Raw genomic sequence first — 19,087 nt, forward strand, 5'->3', positions numbered from 1 at the left:
ACATAATAAAATTACGAAAACTCATTCCTAAAACAGAAACATTGTGTTCTAGAAGCACTATGTTATAGATGAGCTTGGCTATATACTGTGAACATTTGTGCTCCATAAGACTGCACAGAAATGAAAGGCAGCTCTGTAGGAAAAGCTGTCCAGGACATCGACTAGAGAGTATCTCCTAAAGTTTTTAGCTGCAAAATAGTTTACATTTTAATTTCAATTTGAGTTTTTAAAATTCATAGTCTTTCTTATGATTCGGCAAACACACACACACATATACAGAGGCAGAGAAAGAAAAACAGAATGTTAGAATTGTGATAGAATGTTAACAATTGGTGAATCAAGGGGAAGAGAATATAGTCATTACTTTTCAATCTTTGCAACTTTTCTGTGGGTTTGAAATTTTTCAAGATAAGCAGGTGGGTAAAAAATAACCAGTTGTGACTTTCTTTTTTTAATAAATGTATTTATCTATTTTTGGCTGCGTTGGGTCTTTGTTACTGCGTGTGGGCTTTCTCTACTTCCGGTGAGCAGGGGCTACTCTTGGCTGCGGTGTGCAGGCTTCTCATTGCGGTGGTTTCTGCTGTTTCAGAGCATGGGCTCTAGGCTCACGGGCTTCAGTATCTGTGGCACGCAGGCTCAGCAGTTGTGGCGCACGGGCTTAGTTGCTCCGCGGCATGTGGGATCTTCCCATACCAGGGCTCGAGCCTGTGTCTCCTGAATTGGCAGGCGGATTCTTAACCACTGCGCCACCAGGGAAGCCCCCAATTACGACTTTTATAGTGTAAAAAAAAAAAACAGGGCCTCCCTGGTGGCGCAGTGGTTGAGAGTCCGCCTGCCGATGCAGGGGATACGGGTTCTTGCCCCGGTCTGGGAGGATCCCATATGCCGCGGAGCGGCTGGGCCCGTGAGCCATGGCCGCTGGGCCTGCGCGTCCGGAGCCTGTGCTCCGCAACGGGAGAGTCCACAACAGTGAGAGGCCCGCATACCGCAAAAAGAAAAAAAAAAAAAAAAAAAAAAAAATGTTCTGAAATATCCTTGGATAAAAAATGTGTGTCAGAGCTTCCCTGGTGGAGCAGCTGTTAAGAATCCGCCTGCCAGCGCAGGGGACACGGGTTCAAGCCCTGCTCCGGGAAGATCCCACATGCTGCGGAGCAACTAAGCCCATGCACCACAACTACTGAGACTGCGCTCTAGAGCCCGCGAGCCACAACTACTGAGCGCACGTACCACAATTACTGAAGCCCGTGTGCCTAGAGCCCGTGCTTTGCAACAAGAGAAGCCACTGCAATGAGAAGCCTGCACACTACAACGAAGAGTAGCTCCCGCTCACCGCAACTAGAGAAAGCTTGCGCGCAGCAACGAAGACCCGACAGAGCCAAAAATAAATAAATAAAATAAAATTTTAAAAAGTGTGTGTCTATGCATGTATTAAAAGAAACTGAAATTAATCTAGTAGAATCTCTTTCATAGAGGAGTATGTGGTTAGAGAGACTATTATGTTAAGCCAGACACAACTAATAATATCGATAGATGACCTATAAGCTGCCTCTTTGGGAAATTAGATCCAATTTTCTACTGAGCACTGTTGGCTGGGAGGGAAAGGCAAGGCTGGGCCAGAGAGGAGGTTCCTGGAACCACGGAGGCCTCCCAGCCCCTTTCCTATACAGAGTTCAACTTCTCTAAAGAAGTGCTGAGCAGGGCTTCCCTGGTGGCGCAGTGGTTGAGAGTCCGCCTGCCGATGCAGGGGATACGGGTTCGTGCCCCGGTCTGGGAGGATCCGATATGCCGCGGAGCGGCTAGGCCCGTGAGCCATGGCCGCTGGGCCTGCGCATCCGGAGCCTGTGCTCCACAACGGGAGAGGCCACAACAGTGAGAGGCCCGCATACCGCAAAAAGAAAAAAAAAAAAAAAACAGAATGGGAAGGAAAATGATTCCATTTTTATAGCATTTTATGGAGGCAAGGAGAGGGTTTAATGAGCTTAGGAATAAAAAGAGAATATGATTTCAAAACGTTTTTACCTTATTATACAAGAGATATACAAATGATTTAAAAAAGATATAAAATAGGTAATAGAGAAAAATATCTCAGTTTCATTGCAAATACACAGACATTTGCTTCTACCTCTTTCCCTATAGTGAGGATTTCTGTGGTGGGGGGAGGTTATTGTACTACACAGGGTAATTCAGTACACTATTTTTTTTTAAAAAATTAACTACTAAAGGAAACACACACACATTCACACAATCAGTTTTGGCCCAAAAGATAAGGAGTCTTCTGAAATATACGAGTAGTTTTATTAAGAGAAAAGAACAGCAGCAGCGACAATGACAACAGAACTAGGTTCACTGAATGACTAACTTGAGAATATGATGTTCTACTAGGTAAGTAAGGTAGTGTAAGAGGATATTCACAAAACTGCAAAGGAACGGAAAAGACATGCCAACTAAACAAAGGCAATTATTGAATCAAAGAAAAAAGACAGATTCTGAGAATATTAATAAGCTGATCCTTTGTATAAGAGTTTGCAGATTCTGCATGGCATAAACGTATGAAGATAACCCAACCTTGAACTTAAATGATTATGGTCTATTAAAAGAGACAGTAAATACGAAAAGCACTTTACATATCATGATGCACTACACAAAATACAATTATTGTTCTTATTTGAGAATGGGAGAAGGAAAGACTGCATTCAAACAAGACAAACATAGACCTTTGTGATTTCTTGTAAATATAGATGTCATAGAATTGGAATGCCTGAAGGGAACAGAAGGTCACTTTGTCCAATCTTGTAGACTGAAGTTATAAACCAGTAGCCAGCGTTTTGTACTGGCTTACACAGTATATACCAATGTTTCAAAATTTAAAAATTTTACACAATGAAGATTTACCAGCTCTTTTTTTTTCTCCCGCTTTATTGAGATATAATTGACATACAGCACTGTATAAGTTTAAGGTGTACAGCATAATGATTTGACTTACATATATTGTGAAGATCACCATAGTAAGTTTAGTGAAAATCCATCATCTCATATAGATAAAAAAGGAAAAAGAAAAAAATGTTTTTATTCTTGTGATGAGATCCCTTAGGATCCACTCTCTTAACAACCTAGCTCCCCTTTAAATGCTGGAAGATAAGGGCTCACTGGCAGCTGCTTCCCTTAGATAAGGCCTCCTGAGCTCTCAAGTACCCCTCAGCCTTCACACTTCCTACCTTCCCTTAAGCCCCGTCCACCTTGCTCATTTCCATTACCTGCCTGGCCTCAGTAGGAAATGAGTGTGCAAACTGATTTGTAACATGCTAGGCTAGATAGAGAGAGAAGGACAGGCAGGTGGGTGGGCCCGGGGTGGAAAGCAAGTAAATGTGAGTGAGCGAACAGTGAGAGACGTAAGTGCTCATATTCTGGGTAGGTCCCTGAACTCAGTGAAGGAACCGATCCACACACTGCACACACTTTCCTCACTACACATGGAACTGGGTGGAGCAGACATTTCCCAGGACCATGTCCTCTATTCATCAGCTCCCGTGAAACAACTGGGGCACCTGACAAAGAGTAAAAGGGAACTGAAAACAAATGAATGCATAACGTGTTAATGGCATTGCAGTAGTATAAAAAGTGTGATTTTTTTCAAATAATTATCATAATCAAGTTATATTAAAAGACAAATTCCTACAAAGGAATAATTTTGGTGTGTGCAGAATTCCAATCTCAAATCTTAACTTTTGGTAAATAAATACTAACAACGTCTTTGTGGCTGCTCTCAAATGTACACCAATCAGAAGATCTTCTTGAGGTTCATTCATCAATAGAAACATGGACACATCTCACTGTAATGCGGCAGAAACGGCAGCTGTGAAGTAATAAATATGGCCTTAGGTGGCCCCAAGGAACACTGCAATGGTAGAGTGGAACCACCCTCCTGGTCAGCGACCATGGCTTTCAGCAGGGTTCATATCACAGAACAGAGGGCTCATGCACTGGGGGTACTTGGAGATCATCTGATGATTCACTTTGCCTCACAGAGTGGGAAGAGTAAGAAGAAACTGGATTCAATTTGCTCTAGTGGGCTTTCTTTATCTTTTCTTTTTTTTTTTTTTTTGGTGGGGGGCGGGGTCTTCTGTGTGCTTCAAAAATAATGTGAAGTCCCTAGGTAACTCCAAAGAGCTCAATGAAGCCTGAACGATCTGACACTGTTCAATACACACGAAGCTTTAAGACAGCTGAAGCTGCTACTGTGATTAAGCAGCAATTTAAACAAACAAACAAAGACTCCTAAAATACTTAATAGTTTTGAAGGAAATCTTTCTCCCTCTTCGAATGGTGCACAGAGGAATTCCTCATTAATTATCTGTTTTCTGAGTGGATTTATTTCTGTACATCCTTTTGAGAATCACTAATATACTGGTTCACACGTGTGGGTCATTTCTGTTAGGAAATTTTTTAAAGGTATATGAAGGCAGGGAGTAGAAAAGGAAATAAAGCCAAGGCAGAGAGAAGGAGGTGGAAGCGGTGAGAAAATGGAGGAAAGTAATGCCTTAAGACCTTGCAAAGTTCAGTCCATGGACTAAGGGGCACTTGGGAGCTGGTTGGAAACGCAGAATCTCAGGCGCTACCTACATCTACCCAAGTAAAATTTGTATTGTAATAAGATCCCTGGGCAATTCCTAAGCAGAATGACGTTTGAGAAGCACTGCCTTAACAGTCCATTGCAGGCTCTTTAATGTCAGGAAAAGATGAGATTCACAACATGTCTTTATCTGGGCGACCCCAGACAACCTACAAAACCTGTCTGACCTTCATTTCCCCATCTGTAAAATGGAGATGACAATAATAGTAATATGATAGGGTGGTTCTGAGGACTGAGTGAGTTGTTAAATAAGAATAAGTAACGGATGTTCATTAGATTTTTGTTTTTAAACCGCATCAAGGTATTTTCTTAGTTCCTGGTTTAACGGGTATATTATTTTAGAATATTATAATTTTAGCTGTTGAATTTTTTGAAACATTTTTTCCCTAGGCAAACTAATAGACTAATCCTTAACACAAACTAGAAATTTAAAATATACTCTCAACATATGATGTTACAGGCACACCTCACCTTATTACACTTCACTTTACTGCACTTTAGACAGTGTCTTTTTTTTTTAACAAATTGGTGGCCACCTTGCATTGAGCAAGTCTACTGATGCCACTTTTCCAAAAGCATTTGCTCAATTCATGTCTCTGTAACACATTTTGGTAATTCTCACAATATTTGAAACTTTTTCATTATTATTATATTTGTTATGGTGATCTGTGATCAGTGATCTTTGATGTTCCTACTGTAATTGTTTTGGCATTTTTTTAGCAATAAAGTTTTTTTTTTTTTTTTTTTGCATTATGCAGGCCTCTCACTGTTGTGGCCTCTCCCGTTGCGGAGCACAGGCTCCGGACGCGCAGGCTCAGCGGCCATGGCCCACGGGCCCAGCCGCTCTGCGGCATGTGGGATCTTCCCAGACCGGGGCACGAACCCGTGTCCCCTGCATCGGCAGGCGGACTCTCAACCACTGCGCCACCAGGGAAGCCCAATAAAGTATTTTTTAATTAAGGTATGCAGAATTTTTTTTAGACATAATGCTTTTGTACTAGACAACAGTACAGTATAAACATAACTTTTATATACACTGAAAACCAAAAAAAATTTGTGTGACTTGCTTTATTGTGATATTCACTTTATTGTGGTGGTCTGGAACCAAACTCTCAATATCCCTGAGGTACATCCATAATGGGAGAAAACATACACGCTCATAAAATAAATAGGCACTAGCCTCTGACTAATTATCATACTCTCATCTTTAATTGCAGAAGTTATAAAAGATTTTTGTCAGAAACAGACTCACAGACATAGAGGACAGACTAGTGGTTCCCACGTGGGAGTGGGGTGGGGGAGGGATGGATGGGGAGTTTGGGATTAGCAGACGCAAACAACTATATATAGAATGGATAAACAACAAGGTCCTACTGTAGAGCACAGGGAACTATATTTAATATCCTGTAATAAACCATAATGGAAAAGAATATGAAAAAGAATATATATATATATATAACTGAATCACTTTGCTATACACCAAAAATACAACATAGTAAATTAATTATACTTCAATAAGATAAATTTTTTTTTTTAAAGGTTTTTCACAGAATGGAGCCTGCGTTTCGGCAGAGCTGGAACTCCTGGCTTGGGGTCTCTCCCCTCCACTGCCACGGAGCTGCCCTGGAGCCCCAGGGGAGGGCGGCCTCACTGAAGCTGCCGGCTCTGGAGGGGCCCCACCGGCCAAAGCCGCAACCGTCCTGGGGACCGTGGGCCAGTTCCATGAAACCTGGACCTCGAGGGCCACCTTTATTCACACAAAGAAAGGATTTTTCCATTTGGAAGTCAACATGTCAGAGTACAGGCGCCGCCCTGAGGGCACTCTCAGAAGGCCAACTGGCTCCCGGGCCCACCAGGAAAGAGCAGCTTCGGCAGCGCCGCAGGAGGGTGGGGAGAGAACCATGTGAATGAGCTCCAGAGTCTGAGTGCAGCACACTTTTCTGAAGAAGCAGGATGCTGATCTAGTGGTGGAGAAAGACCAGTCCAGCAGCTATATTAGAAGACATGTAGTATATATGAAGTTTGTGATCCGTGGGGGAAATTTTGTCAGGTGGCTGACAGGGTCTTGGTGCTCCAGCCGGGTGTCAGGCCTCAGTGACTGAGGTGGGAGAACCAAATTCAGGACACTGGACCACCAGAGACCACCCAGACCCATGTAATATCAATCAGTGAGGCTCTCCCAGAGATCTCCGGCTCAACACTAAGACCCAGCTCCACTCAATGGCAAGCAAATTCCAGTGCTGGATACCCTATGCCAAACAACTAGCAAGACAGGAACACAACCCCACCCATTAGCAGAGAAGCTGCCTAAAATCATAATAAGGTCACAGACACCACAAACACACCACCGGATGTGGTCCTGCCCACCAGAAAGACAAGATCCAGCCCCACCCACCAGAACACAGGCACCAATCCCCTCCACCAGGAAGCCTACAAAAGCCACTGAACCAACCTCACCCACTGGGGGCAGACACCAAAACCAATGGAAACTACAAACCTGCAGCCTGCGGAAAGGAGACCCCAAACACAGTAAGTTCAACAAAATGAGAAGACAGAGAAATATGCAGTAGATGAAGGATCAAGGTAAAAACCCACCAGACCAAACAAATGAAGAGGAAACAGGCAGCCTACCTGAAAAAGAATTCAGAGTAATGAGAGTAAAGATGAACCAAAAATCTTGGAAATAGAATGAAGAAAATACAAGAAACGTTTAACAAGGACCTAAAAGAACTAAAAAGCAAACAATGAGGAACAACATAATAAATGAAATTAAAAATCTCTAGAAGGAATCAATAGCAGAATAACTGAGGCAGAAGAACGGATAAGTGACATGGAAGATAAAATAGTGGAAATAACTACTGCAGAGCAGAATAAAGAAAAATAATGAAAAGACTTGAGGACAGTCTCAGAGACCTCTGGGACAACATTAAACATACGAACATTTGAATTATAGGGGTCCCAGAAGAAGAAGAGAAAAAGAAAGGTTCAGAGAAAATATTTGAAGAAATTATAATTGAAAACTTCCCTAACATGGGAAAGGAAATAGTCAATCAAGTCCAGGAAGTGCAGAGAAGTCCCACACAGGATAAATGCAAGGAGAAACACACCAGGACACATATTAATCAAACTATCAAAAATTAAATACAAAGAAAATATATTAAAAGCAGCAAGGGAAAATCAACAAATAATATACAAGGGAATCCCCATAAGGTTAACAGCTGATTTTTCAGCAGAAACTCTGCAAGGCAGAAGGGAGTGACAGGACATATTTAAAGTGATGAAAGGGAAGAACCTACAACCAAGATTACTCTACCCAGCAAGGATCTCATTCAGATTCGACAGAGAAATCAAAAGCTTTACAGACAAGCAAAAGCTAAGAGACTTCAACACCACCAAACCAGGTCTACAACAAATGCTAAAGGAACTTCTCTAGGCAGGAAACACAACAGAAGGAAAATACCTATGAAAACAAGAGTGAGGAGATATGGGGATATATGTATATGTATAGCTGATTCACTTTGTTATAAAGCAGAAACTAACACACCATTGTAAAGCAATTATACTCCAATAAAGATGTTAAAAAAAACCCAAAACAATTAAGAAAATAGTAATAGGAACATACATATCGATAAATACCTTAAATGTAAATGGATTAAATGCTCCAACCAAAAGACGTAGACTGGCTGAATGGATACAAAACCAATAGCCATATATATATGCTGTCTACAAGAGACCCACTTCAGACCTAGGGACACATACAGACTGAAAGTGAGGGGATGGAAAAAGATATTCCATACAAATGGAAATCAAAAGAAAGCTGGAGTAGCAATTCTCATATCAGACAAAATAGACTATAAAATAAAGACTACTACAAGAGACAAAGAAGGACACTACATAATGATCAAGGGATCGATCCAAGAAGAAGATATAACAATTGTAAATATTTATGCACCAAACATAGGAGCACCTCAATACATAAGGCAAATACTAACAGCCATAAAAGGAGAAATCGACAGTAACACACTCATAGTAGGGGACTTTAACACCCCACTTTCACCAATGGACAGATCATCCAAAACGAAAATAAATAAGGAAACAAAAGCTTTAAATGATACATTAAATAAGATGGACTTAATTGATATTTACAGGACATTCCATCCCAAAACAAGAGAATACACTTTCTTCTCAAGTGCTCATGGAACATTCTCCAGGATAGATCATATCTTGGGTCACAAATCAAGCCTTGGTAAATTTAAGAAAATTGAAATCGTATCAAGTATCTTTTCCGACCACAACACTATGAAACTAGATATCAATTACAGGAAAAAAACTGTAAAAAATACAAACACTTGGAGGCTAAACAACACACTACTAAATAACCAAGAGATCATTGAACAAATCAAAGAGGATATCACAACATATTTAGAAACAAATGACAATGAAAACACGACAACCCAAAACCTATGGAATGCAGCAAAAGTAGTTCTGAGAGGGAAGTTTATAGCAATACAATCCTACCTCAAGAGACAAGAAGCATCTCAAATAAACAACCTAACCTTACACCTAAAGCAATTAAAGAAAGAAGAACAAAAAACCCAAAGTTAGCAGAAGGAAAGAAATCATAAAGATCAGATCAAAATAAATGAAAAAGAAATGAAGGAAACAATAGCAAAGATCAATAAAACTAAAAGCTGGTTCTTTGAGAAGACACACAAAATTGATAACCCATTAGCCAGACTCATCAAGAAAAAAAGGGAGACGACGAAAATCCATAGAATTAGAAACGAAAAAGGAGAAGTAACAACTGACACTGCAGAAATACAAAGCATGATGAGAGATTACTACAAGCAACTCTATGCCAATAAAATGGACAAACAGGAAGAAATGGACAAATTCTTAGAAAAGCACAACTTTCCGACACTGAACCAGGAAGAAATAGAAAATATAAACAGACCAATCACAAGCACTGAAATTGAGACTGTGATTATAAATCTTCCAACAAACAAAAGCCCAGGACCAGATAGCTTCATAGGCAAATTCTATCAAACATTTAGAGAAGAGGTAACACCTATCCTTCTCAAACTCTTCCAAAATGTAGAAGAGGGAGGAACACTCCCAAACTCATTCTATGAGGCCACCATCACCCTGATACCAAAACCAGACAAAGATGTCACAAAGAAAGAGAACTACAGGCCAATATCACTGATGAACATAGACGCAAAAATCCTCAACAAAATATTAGCAAACAGAATCCAACATAGCATATTTAAAGGATCATACACCATGATCAAGTGGGGTTTATCCCAGGAATGCAAGAATTCTTCAATATACACAAATCAATCAATGTGATAAACCAAATTAACAAATTGAAGGAGAAAAAAACATATGATCATCTCAGTAGATGCAGAAAAAGCTTTTGACAAAATTCAACACCCATTTATGATAAAAACCCTGCAGAAAGTAGGCATAGATGGAACTTTCCTCAACATAATAAAGGCCATATATGACAAACCCACAGCCAACATTGTCCTCAATGGTGAAAAACTGAAACCATTTCCACTAAGATCAGGAACAAGACAAGGCTGCCCACTCTCACCACTCTTATTCAACTTAGTTTTGGAAGTTTTAGCCACAGCAATCAGAGAAGAAAAAGAAATAAAAGGAATCCAAATCAATAAAGAAGAAGTAAAACTGTCACTGTTTGCAGATGACATGATACTATACATAGAGAATCCTAAAGATGCTACCAGAAAACTACTAGAGCTAATCAATGAATTTGGTAGAGTAGCAGGATACAAAATTAATGCACAGAAATCTTTTGCATTCCTAGACACTAATGATGAAAAATCTGAAAGGGAAATTAAGGAAACACTCCCATTTCCCACTGCAACAAAAAGAATAAAATATCTAGTAATAAATCTACCTAAGGAGACAAAAGACCTGTATGCAGAAAACTATAAGACACTGATGAAAGAAATTAAAGATGATACAAACAGATGGAGAGATATACCATGTACTTGGATTGGAAGAATCAACATTGTGAAAATGACTATACTATCCAAAGCAATCTACAGATTCAATGCAATCCCTATCAAAGTACCAATGGCTTTTTTCACAGAACTAGAACAAAACAACTCCACAATTTGTATGGAAACACAAAAGTCCCTAAATAGCCAAAGCAATCTTGAGAAAGAAAAACAGAGCTGGAGGAATCGGGCTCTCAGACTTCAGACTATACTACAATGCTACAGTAATCAAGACAGTATGGTACTGGCAAAAAACCAGAAAGATAGATCAATGGAACAGGATAGAAAGTCCAGAGATAAACCCACAAAACTATGGTCACCTTATCTTTGATAAAGGAGGCAGGAATGTACAGTGGAGAAAGGACAGTCTCTTCAATAAGTGGTGCTGGGAAAACTGGATAGGGACATGTAAAAGTATGAGATTAGATCATTCCCTAACACCATACACAAAAATAAGCTCAAAATGGATTAAAGACCTAAATGTAAGGCCAGACACTATCAAACTCTTAGAGGAAAACATAGGCAGAACACTCTATGACATAAATCACAGCAAGATCCTTTTTGACCCACCTCCTAGAGAAATGGAAATAAAGACAAAAATAAACACATGGGACCTAATGAAACTTCAAAGCTTTTGCACAGCAAAGGAAACCATAAACAAGACCAAAAGACAACCCTCAGAATGGGAGAAAATATTTGCAAATGAAGCAACTGACAAAGGATTAATCTCCAAAATTTATAAGCAGCTCATGCAGCTCAATAACAAAAAAACAAACAATCCAATCCAAAAATGGGCAGAAGACCTAAATAGACATTTCTCCACAGAAGATATACAGACTGCCAACAAACACATGAAAGAATGCTCAACATCATTAATCATTAGAGAAATGCAAATCAAAACTACAATGAGATATCATCTCACACCAGTCAGAATGGCCATCATCAAAATATCTAGAAACAATAAATGCTGGAGAGGGTGTGGAAAAAAGGGAACACTCTTGCACTGCTGGTGGGAATGTGAATTGGTACAGCCACTATGGAGAACAGTATGGAGGTTCCTTAAAAAACTACAAATAGAACTACCGTATGACCCAGCAATCCCACTACTGGGCATATACCCTGAGAAAACCATAATTCAAAAAGAGACATGTACCAAAATGTTCATAGCAGCAGTATTTACAATAACCAGGATATGGAAGCAACCTAAGTGTCCATCAACAGATGAATGGATAAAGAAGATGTGGCACATGTATACAATGGAATACTACTCAGCCATAAAGAGAAACAAAATTGAGTTATTTGTAGTGAGGTGGATGGACCTAGAGTCTGTCATACAGAGCGAAGTAAGTCAGCAAGAGAAAAACAAATGCTGTATGCTAACACATATATATGGAATCTAAAAAAAAAAAATCTGAAGAACCTAGGGGCAGGACAGGAATAAAGACACAGATGTAGAGAATGGACTTGAGGTCACGGGGAGGGGGAAGGGTAAGCTGGGATGAAGTGAGAAAGTGGCATGGACATATATACACTACCAAATGTAAAACAGATAGCTAGTGGGAAGCAGCTGCATTGCACAGGGAGATCAGCTCAGTGCTTTGTGACCACCTAGAGGGGTGGGATAGGGAGGGTGGGAGGGAGACGCAAGAGGGAGGGGATACAGGGATATATGTTTATGTATAGCTGATTCACTTTGTTATACAGCAGAAAGTAACACAACATTGTAAAGCAATTATACTCCATAAAGATATTAAAAAAAAAAAAAGGTCTTTGACACTATTTCAAACCCCTAGAAGACTTAACCCTGATATCTAGAAGCAAGAATGTGGCTAAACTTAAAAGGAAGTCTGCCTGGACAGGTGGCTGCTGGCTCCACTGGTATCTGCCCAGGTGCTGTGGTTTTACATCGTTTACGCTTAGCACAGGTAGAAGAAGAGGGAAAGGGGGCTTCACGGGAGAGGCGGGCACTGCAGTTAAAAGGTAGATGATATCTGTACCAATATAAAAAGTCAAAGGAGGACATGCTGATGAAGGCATAAACTGTCTAAAAATTAAATACAAAACTGAACTCTTGGTGGTACCCATTAATACACACACCATAATTCTGACTTTTCAGTCTCTCTGCCAGGAATATTATGGGATGGTATATGCCTCACCTAAGAGCATATGGATGTATGAGTGTGTGTGTGTGTGTGTGCGCACGCGTGCGTGTTTGTGACAGCTGACAATGTATATGAAGAGAGATGATTTGCTGTTTAAACAGATGCCATAGTGGGCAATGGGTGTTCACATTACAGGGCTGGGACTGAGGGAGGGTTAGGGGCATACACGCCTGGCGTGGCCTCCTAGAGGGTTAGTCAGTCATGTCAGACCAAGTAATGAGCAGTTACTCTATCTTTATTTATTTGATTTTTTTAATTGAAGTATAGCTGATTTACAATGTTGTGTTAGTTTCAGGTGTACAGCAAAGTGAGTCAGTTATACATACAGTCGTATGTTCTTTTTCAGATCCTTTTCCATTATGATTTATCACAGGATATTGAATATAGTTCCTTGTGCTATACAGTAGGACCTTGTTGTTTACCTATTTTACACATAATAGTTTGTATCTGCCAATCCTGGAGCATTACTTTAAAAGAGTTTCAATCCCCATGTCACTCTGAAGACCCCGCTTCCCGGGAACTACCTAGAGAAGACAGAGCAACTCCCCGCCGTGACTCTGGTGGACACGCTCTCAGGGAAGAGAACTGAAGCCAAGGGTGTCAGGTTTAACTGTCCACATTCACAGAACACTTGCTAGGAATAAAAGTTATGACTTTGTCTGTCTTTCTCTTTTTCTTTTTTAAGCGAAAAAAAAAAAGTTCACTTAAGTTTTTTGTTGTTGTTAAGGAGCCTTTGTTGTTCTGTGTCTCTGGGATGAAAAGTAAGATCTTGTTCTGATTCTCCATTCCCCGATGTCTTCCTCTTTGGAAATCGAAGCTTAAAAAAAGTCTGTATTCAAGTGACCCAAGTTGGATTCTTCTGTATATCTGGATGGAAATTCACTAAGAAAAAACATTGCCTTCTCATTTTTTTTTTTTTTTTGCTGTACGCAGGCCTCTCACTGTTGTGGCCTCTCCCGTTGCGGAGCACAGGCTCCGGACGCACAGGCTCAGCGGCCATGGCTCACGGGCCCAGCCGCTCTGCGGCATGTGGGATCCTCCCAGACTGGAGCACGAACCCTCATCCCCTGCATCAGCAGGAGGACTCTCAACCACTGCACCTCCAGGGAAGCCCTGCCTTCCAATTTTTTGAGATGTTGCCAGTGGGACAAGACTGAGAGAGCCCACTGCAAGGGGCTTAAAGCAGTGCCTGTGACGATCCCACTCATCACGTGAGGCCCAGATCCAGGTCCGGGTACCTGACAGCCACTGTGCGACAGCTCACAGGGGAGCAGTCAGCTGAGAACTGACCGATGGGCTGTGACTGGAACGGCAGCCGCCTGATGGAGCCCCTAGAGAGTGGCTGAGGGTTCCCCACGCAGCACCTCTGCCTACCCTGCTATGTGCTGCTCCTGCCCTGTTGAAGCAGTGTGCCCAGCCTGGACTACACGTCCTCCTTCTCGCAGACTCAGATGTCACAGACCAGCTCCAATGCTGCCCCGTGTGGATGCTGCCCTAACTTCCCCGGGCAGAATAAGCCACCCCCTCTACCTTGCTTTCTGCACAGCGCTGACCACTCTATGGCGTGGTAACCGGGAGCCCAGGCAAGCTGGTCTCCCCTGTGAGACTCGGAGCTCCTCCTACCCAGAACTAACTGTTTGTGACCCAGCACAGAACACGACACACACTCAACGTGCAGAACAGTGACATTTCTTTTTAGAATACGAAGCCCACGTTAGCCACAGCTGTGGCTTCCTCACCATTTGAAGACTCACATGCAAGGGAGTTTAGAAAAAACGTGCAAAGTAAAAGGCACAGTAGGTCGAGGGCCCTGCTGGCCATGTTTGCCAGACCCAGCCATATGGCTTATCCTATGTTCTTTCATTCAAACCGCGGGCCCACAGTGATGTGTGGAGACAGTCTATAAAGGCATCTGAGCCCTAAATCATGACGCAGGGACAGACTGGACTCCTGGCTCTATTTCCTAGGCCTCTGACTCCGGGCAAGTCAACTCTTCTCTCCCAGACTTTCTCTCCTCATCTGACAATGGCAGCACATATGCAGGCATCAAAAATCATAACCACTGGACTTCCCTGGTGGCGCAGTGGTTGAGAGTCCACCTGCCGATGCAGGGGACATGGGTTCGTGCCCCGGTCCAGGAAGATCCCACATGCCGCGGAGCGGCTGGGCCCGTGAGCCATGGCTGCTGAGCCTGCGCGTCCGGAGCCTGTGCTCCACAACGGGAGAGGCCACAGCAGTGAGAGGCCCACGTACCGCAAAAAAAAAAAAAAAAAAAAAAAAAGCCAATAAAGGGCTTCCCTAGTGGCGCAGTGGTTGAGAGTCCGCCTGCCAATGCAGGAGACACGGGTTCGAGCCCCGGTCCGGGAAGATCCTACATGCCGTGGAGTGGCTGGGCCTGTGAGCCATGGCTGCTGAGCCTGCGCGTCTGGAGCCTGTGCTCCGCAACAGGAGAGGCCACAACAGTGAGAGGCCCACGTACCACCAAAAAAAAAAAAAAAAAAAAAAAAATCATAACCACTAAATCTACAAAGATCACTGGAAAGAGTTCCAATAGCAAGTAACTAAAACAGAAGAGAGAAGTGTTCATACGTTTTGATCGAAATCGTGTAAAAATGTACCTGTAGCTGAACAATAACTGGAAGGCAATATGCAAATAAAAACAGTATTACAGAATGAACTGTGAGGGGGTTTCTCAAATACGCTTCATTATTATTGTATCAAAGAAAACTGGGGTGAGGCCTTACAGGGTTGCCATGGGTATCAGACATAGGAAGGATCTTCGTCAACTCTGGGAAATATGTAACTATCATTTTGCTCTTGCTGTTATGCCAACTACTACCGCCACTGCACCTGAATGAAAGATTCTTTCTTAAAATGGTTTGCAGACACACACATTCCCAGACTTATAAGGCCTCTACACCCTCAGTCCTCAGACAGCACAGACTTAACATATATAAAGGTTTTAAAAACTAACATATACACTCTAGGAGTTTCCATACTTAATCAGTACAGTTAACCTCCTGGAGATGTAAACCCCTGCTCTCCTAAGAAGCAGAGCAGTTTCCTCTCCCTGGCCGCCCTCAGAAGAGAGGGAAGAGACCACACTCTCTGAGGCCAGCAAGGCCCGGGAGAGAAGGAGAGGGTCCTGTGGGAGCTGATGGGCTAAGAGTACAGCTGGGAAAGTGCATCTCCAGAAACTCCTCAGCTCTTCCTTCAGAACCGCCTAGAAAAGACGCTTAGTCATGGAAGCGTCATAAACATGGATATTAAAAGTAATGCTAGGACTCCGAGGAACGCCATTCAGTGAGACCCACAAACTGCTCCAGCCTTACCCTTTGTCGACACTGGCGTGGACGGCTGCAACAACCCCTTCCAGGACGCGGAGAGGGTCCGTCGGGCCCCCGAGGTCAGCACTGCCTCCACTGCGAAGGGAGAGACAGAGAGAGGAATGGAATCAGAACAGGATGGCTCAAGCCTCAGAAACAAGTGGGGCATTTACACTCGGATGAATCCAGCTGGATCTCGGCACAGCATATACCGCCAGCTCATAGCCGTTCGTGGTATATGCAGCCCACAAGGGTACCAAGTCCTATACTGTGTGCTAAGGAGGTGGAGATGAAACCTCTGCCCTGAAGGAGCTCACAGTCTAATACAGGTTTGTTTTCCTACCAAGAGAGTAAAGGAAAAGGGGGGAAAAAAAGGAAACGGAGAGAGTAAGAAAATCTATTTGCATTCTGTCATCCAAAAATTCAAAGATATACTCAATGGGCATTAAAAATATGAGCTATGGGCTTCCCTGGTGGCGCGGTGGTTGAGAGTCCGCCTGCCGATGCAGGGGACATGGGTTCGTGCCCCGGTCCATGAGGATCCCACATGCCGCGGAGTGGCTGGGCCCGTGAGCCATGGCCGCTGAGCCTGCGCGTCTGGAGCCTGTGCTCCGCAATGGGAGAGGCCACAGCAGTGAGAGGCCCGCGTACCGCAAAAAAAAAAAAAAAAAAAAAAAAAAGAGCTATTTTAAGCATTAAGTATATAATAATCTAAATTCTCTAGTTGGCCTTTTTCTCAAAACACTAATATTTACACGGTACTTACTAGGTAGCAGGCACTGCTAAGTGCTTCACATACAACCTGACATTTAATAATCCCAACAGCCCATGAGACAGGCCCTATTATGCCCATTCTACAAATGCAAGTGTCTGGAACTCTACTGAATTCTGAAAATGTAACAGAGGAAAGAGAAGTTTTAGATGAGTTTTTGAATAGTTTAAGTTATATGATTTAAACCAACTGCTGGATTCAGTATGTTCATCCCTTTGTCATTTTATGCCTACTAAATTTCACTAACTTTCTAAAAGGTTAATGTTATGGACATAGGCAATAGCAATTTGTTTTCCTTTGAAAAAGAGGAAGGGGAACGGAAGTTCCCCTTCTTCTCACTACTGAAAGATTTAATTCATTTTTATTGAATGTCTTCTGTGCACTAAGTCTAACATTTATTAGATCAGAACAAAATCTTCAGTAGTAGAACTGGGCACAGGGAAAAAGAAAGGAGTATAATTTACGTCAGAATTTTATAAATGTTTTAATTATATGAAAATGTACAACTTTTGAAAAATAAACTAAATTATATTCAAAGCAGTAATTTTTCAAATTTTTGTTTTTGTGAGCTTCATCTAAGCCTTGATTTAAGAAATAATAAAAGAACGGAATCAAAAAGGTACAAAACATGGCAATTATCTGTCATCATTTGAAAGAGGAAAGTGGGTCTTATAATCACGACCACCACCAAAACATAATAAGCTCGTAATAGAAAAAAGCTTTATTCATTTCATATTTGCAATTTCTAAAAAGTGTTACACTATTTTATTTCTCTCCCTGTATATAAAATTACCAGATACCTCAGAGCATTAAGGTGAAAACTGGATGAAGCTGGGTAATTAAACTGATGAAGGCTCATTTGATTTCAGTTCAGCTGCTGAAAACTGACACGCATTTAATCAAAAAGTTCCTCGAGAGCAACACAGAATTACAAAGAACGCTTAAAAGAAGAATAAGTTAAACACAACTAAATCTTTTAGGCTAACTGCATTATTCACAGAAAGCACTTGATGCCTCATTATTTTCTTAGCTCAACTTTCCCTCTTTCCTAATCCCCTTGGATGTTTTCCTACAAAGATACCAGCCTATCGACAGAAAGCTAGAATTTCTCAGTTGTCAGTTTTATGCCATTAATTGCAGGTAAATAATGTCCTAAGATACTTAACACACGTCCAACTTCTTCAGTATACGATTAACTTTGCCGTGTGTACTTCAAAACAAACTTCTGGGAACTGGTTTCCCACTGCTACAAAGAAGGGGAATTAGAAGAGAAGCTCTGAAAATCCACGCTGAAGTCACATGACGGTCTGACACTTAACGACCTGCTTCACATGCCATTTTGGCCTTTCCCTTATTTCAAGAATTATCTGGGTGCGAGAGAGGGTCTACCCAGAAGTTAGCTAGCTTCTTGACATGTTACACACAGGACCAATGACAGAACATTGCCATGGTTCTCCATTCACAAGATATTTTAAGACATGAGACTGAGAAGTCTAATCATAATCTCTCACTTTTTATGAAGTACATCATACTTTATAAAATGCTCCTACATACGTGATGATATTTTACCTTTCTAACAACCGTGAAACAAACACATTACTGGCAAAATATCAGCTCAGGTTTTCCTCAATGACTATTTTATAGCTTACCTCAATGCAGAGATGATTTTTGTTATTGCACTGTGTACTATATCCTTAGGTGAGATGTCAAGAGGGCCAACAGCCACCTCTAGCAGCTGTTGAATCATTCTTAGAGGCTGACCGTCTAAACACATGGCCACGGCTTGATCCTGAACTTTCCCTTTTTCTGACCGAGACAGATCATAGAGGTAACTATATTTCTGCAGCGTTTCCTGCAAACATATGGAATTCAACATGTAAATATCAACTAGGAATTACATGTCTACATGGACAGAGTGAAATATACTTAGAAGCTCTCAAACCAAATACACTATGACCACAAACACCACGTGGAGGAATATGCAGGGGTTGTTAAGAGCTTGGTCTCCAGGGCCACCCAGGCTTGAGTGCAATCCTCGCTTTAATTAGTAAGCCATTGTGATCTCAAATTTCCAGTATCTATAAAACGAGGATGAGGACAATCACTTCTTATGAACAGAGGATGTCATAAACATTCAATAATATAAAAATCAGTCCTTGGGCTTCCCTGGG

The 19,087-nt window shown here is 41.7% G+C and overlaps 1 protein-coding gene across 2 annotated transcripts in view; it reads right to left on the minus strand.

Annotated features, from left to right (window-relative positions):
- Window positions 1-19,087, minus strand: part of NBAS (NBAS subunit of NRZ tethering complex) — a 340,305-nt gene that overhangs the window by 43,978 nt on the left and 277,240 nt on the right. For both annotated transcript variants that reach the window (XM_082642209.1, XM_082642208.1), the window contains 2 exons: window positions 18,566-18,768; window positions 16,151-16,240 (listed from right to left, as the gene is read on the minus strand). In XM_082642209.1, the coding sequence (XP_082498335.1) occupies window positions 16,151-16,240; window positions 18,566-18,768 (293 nt within the window). The remainder of the gene's footprint in view (window positions 1-16,150; window positions 16,241-18,565; window positions 18,769-19,087) is intronic.

Source organism: Mesoplodon mirus (genome assembly GCF_964341445.2).
Source record: "Mesoplodon mirus genome assembly, chromosome: 14".
NCBI lineage: Eukaryota > Metazoa > Chordata > Mammalia > Artiodactyla > Ziphiidae > Mesoplodon > Mesoplodon mirus.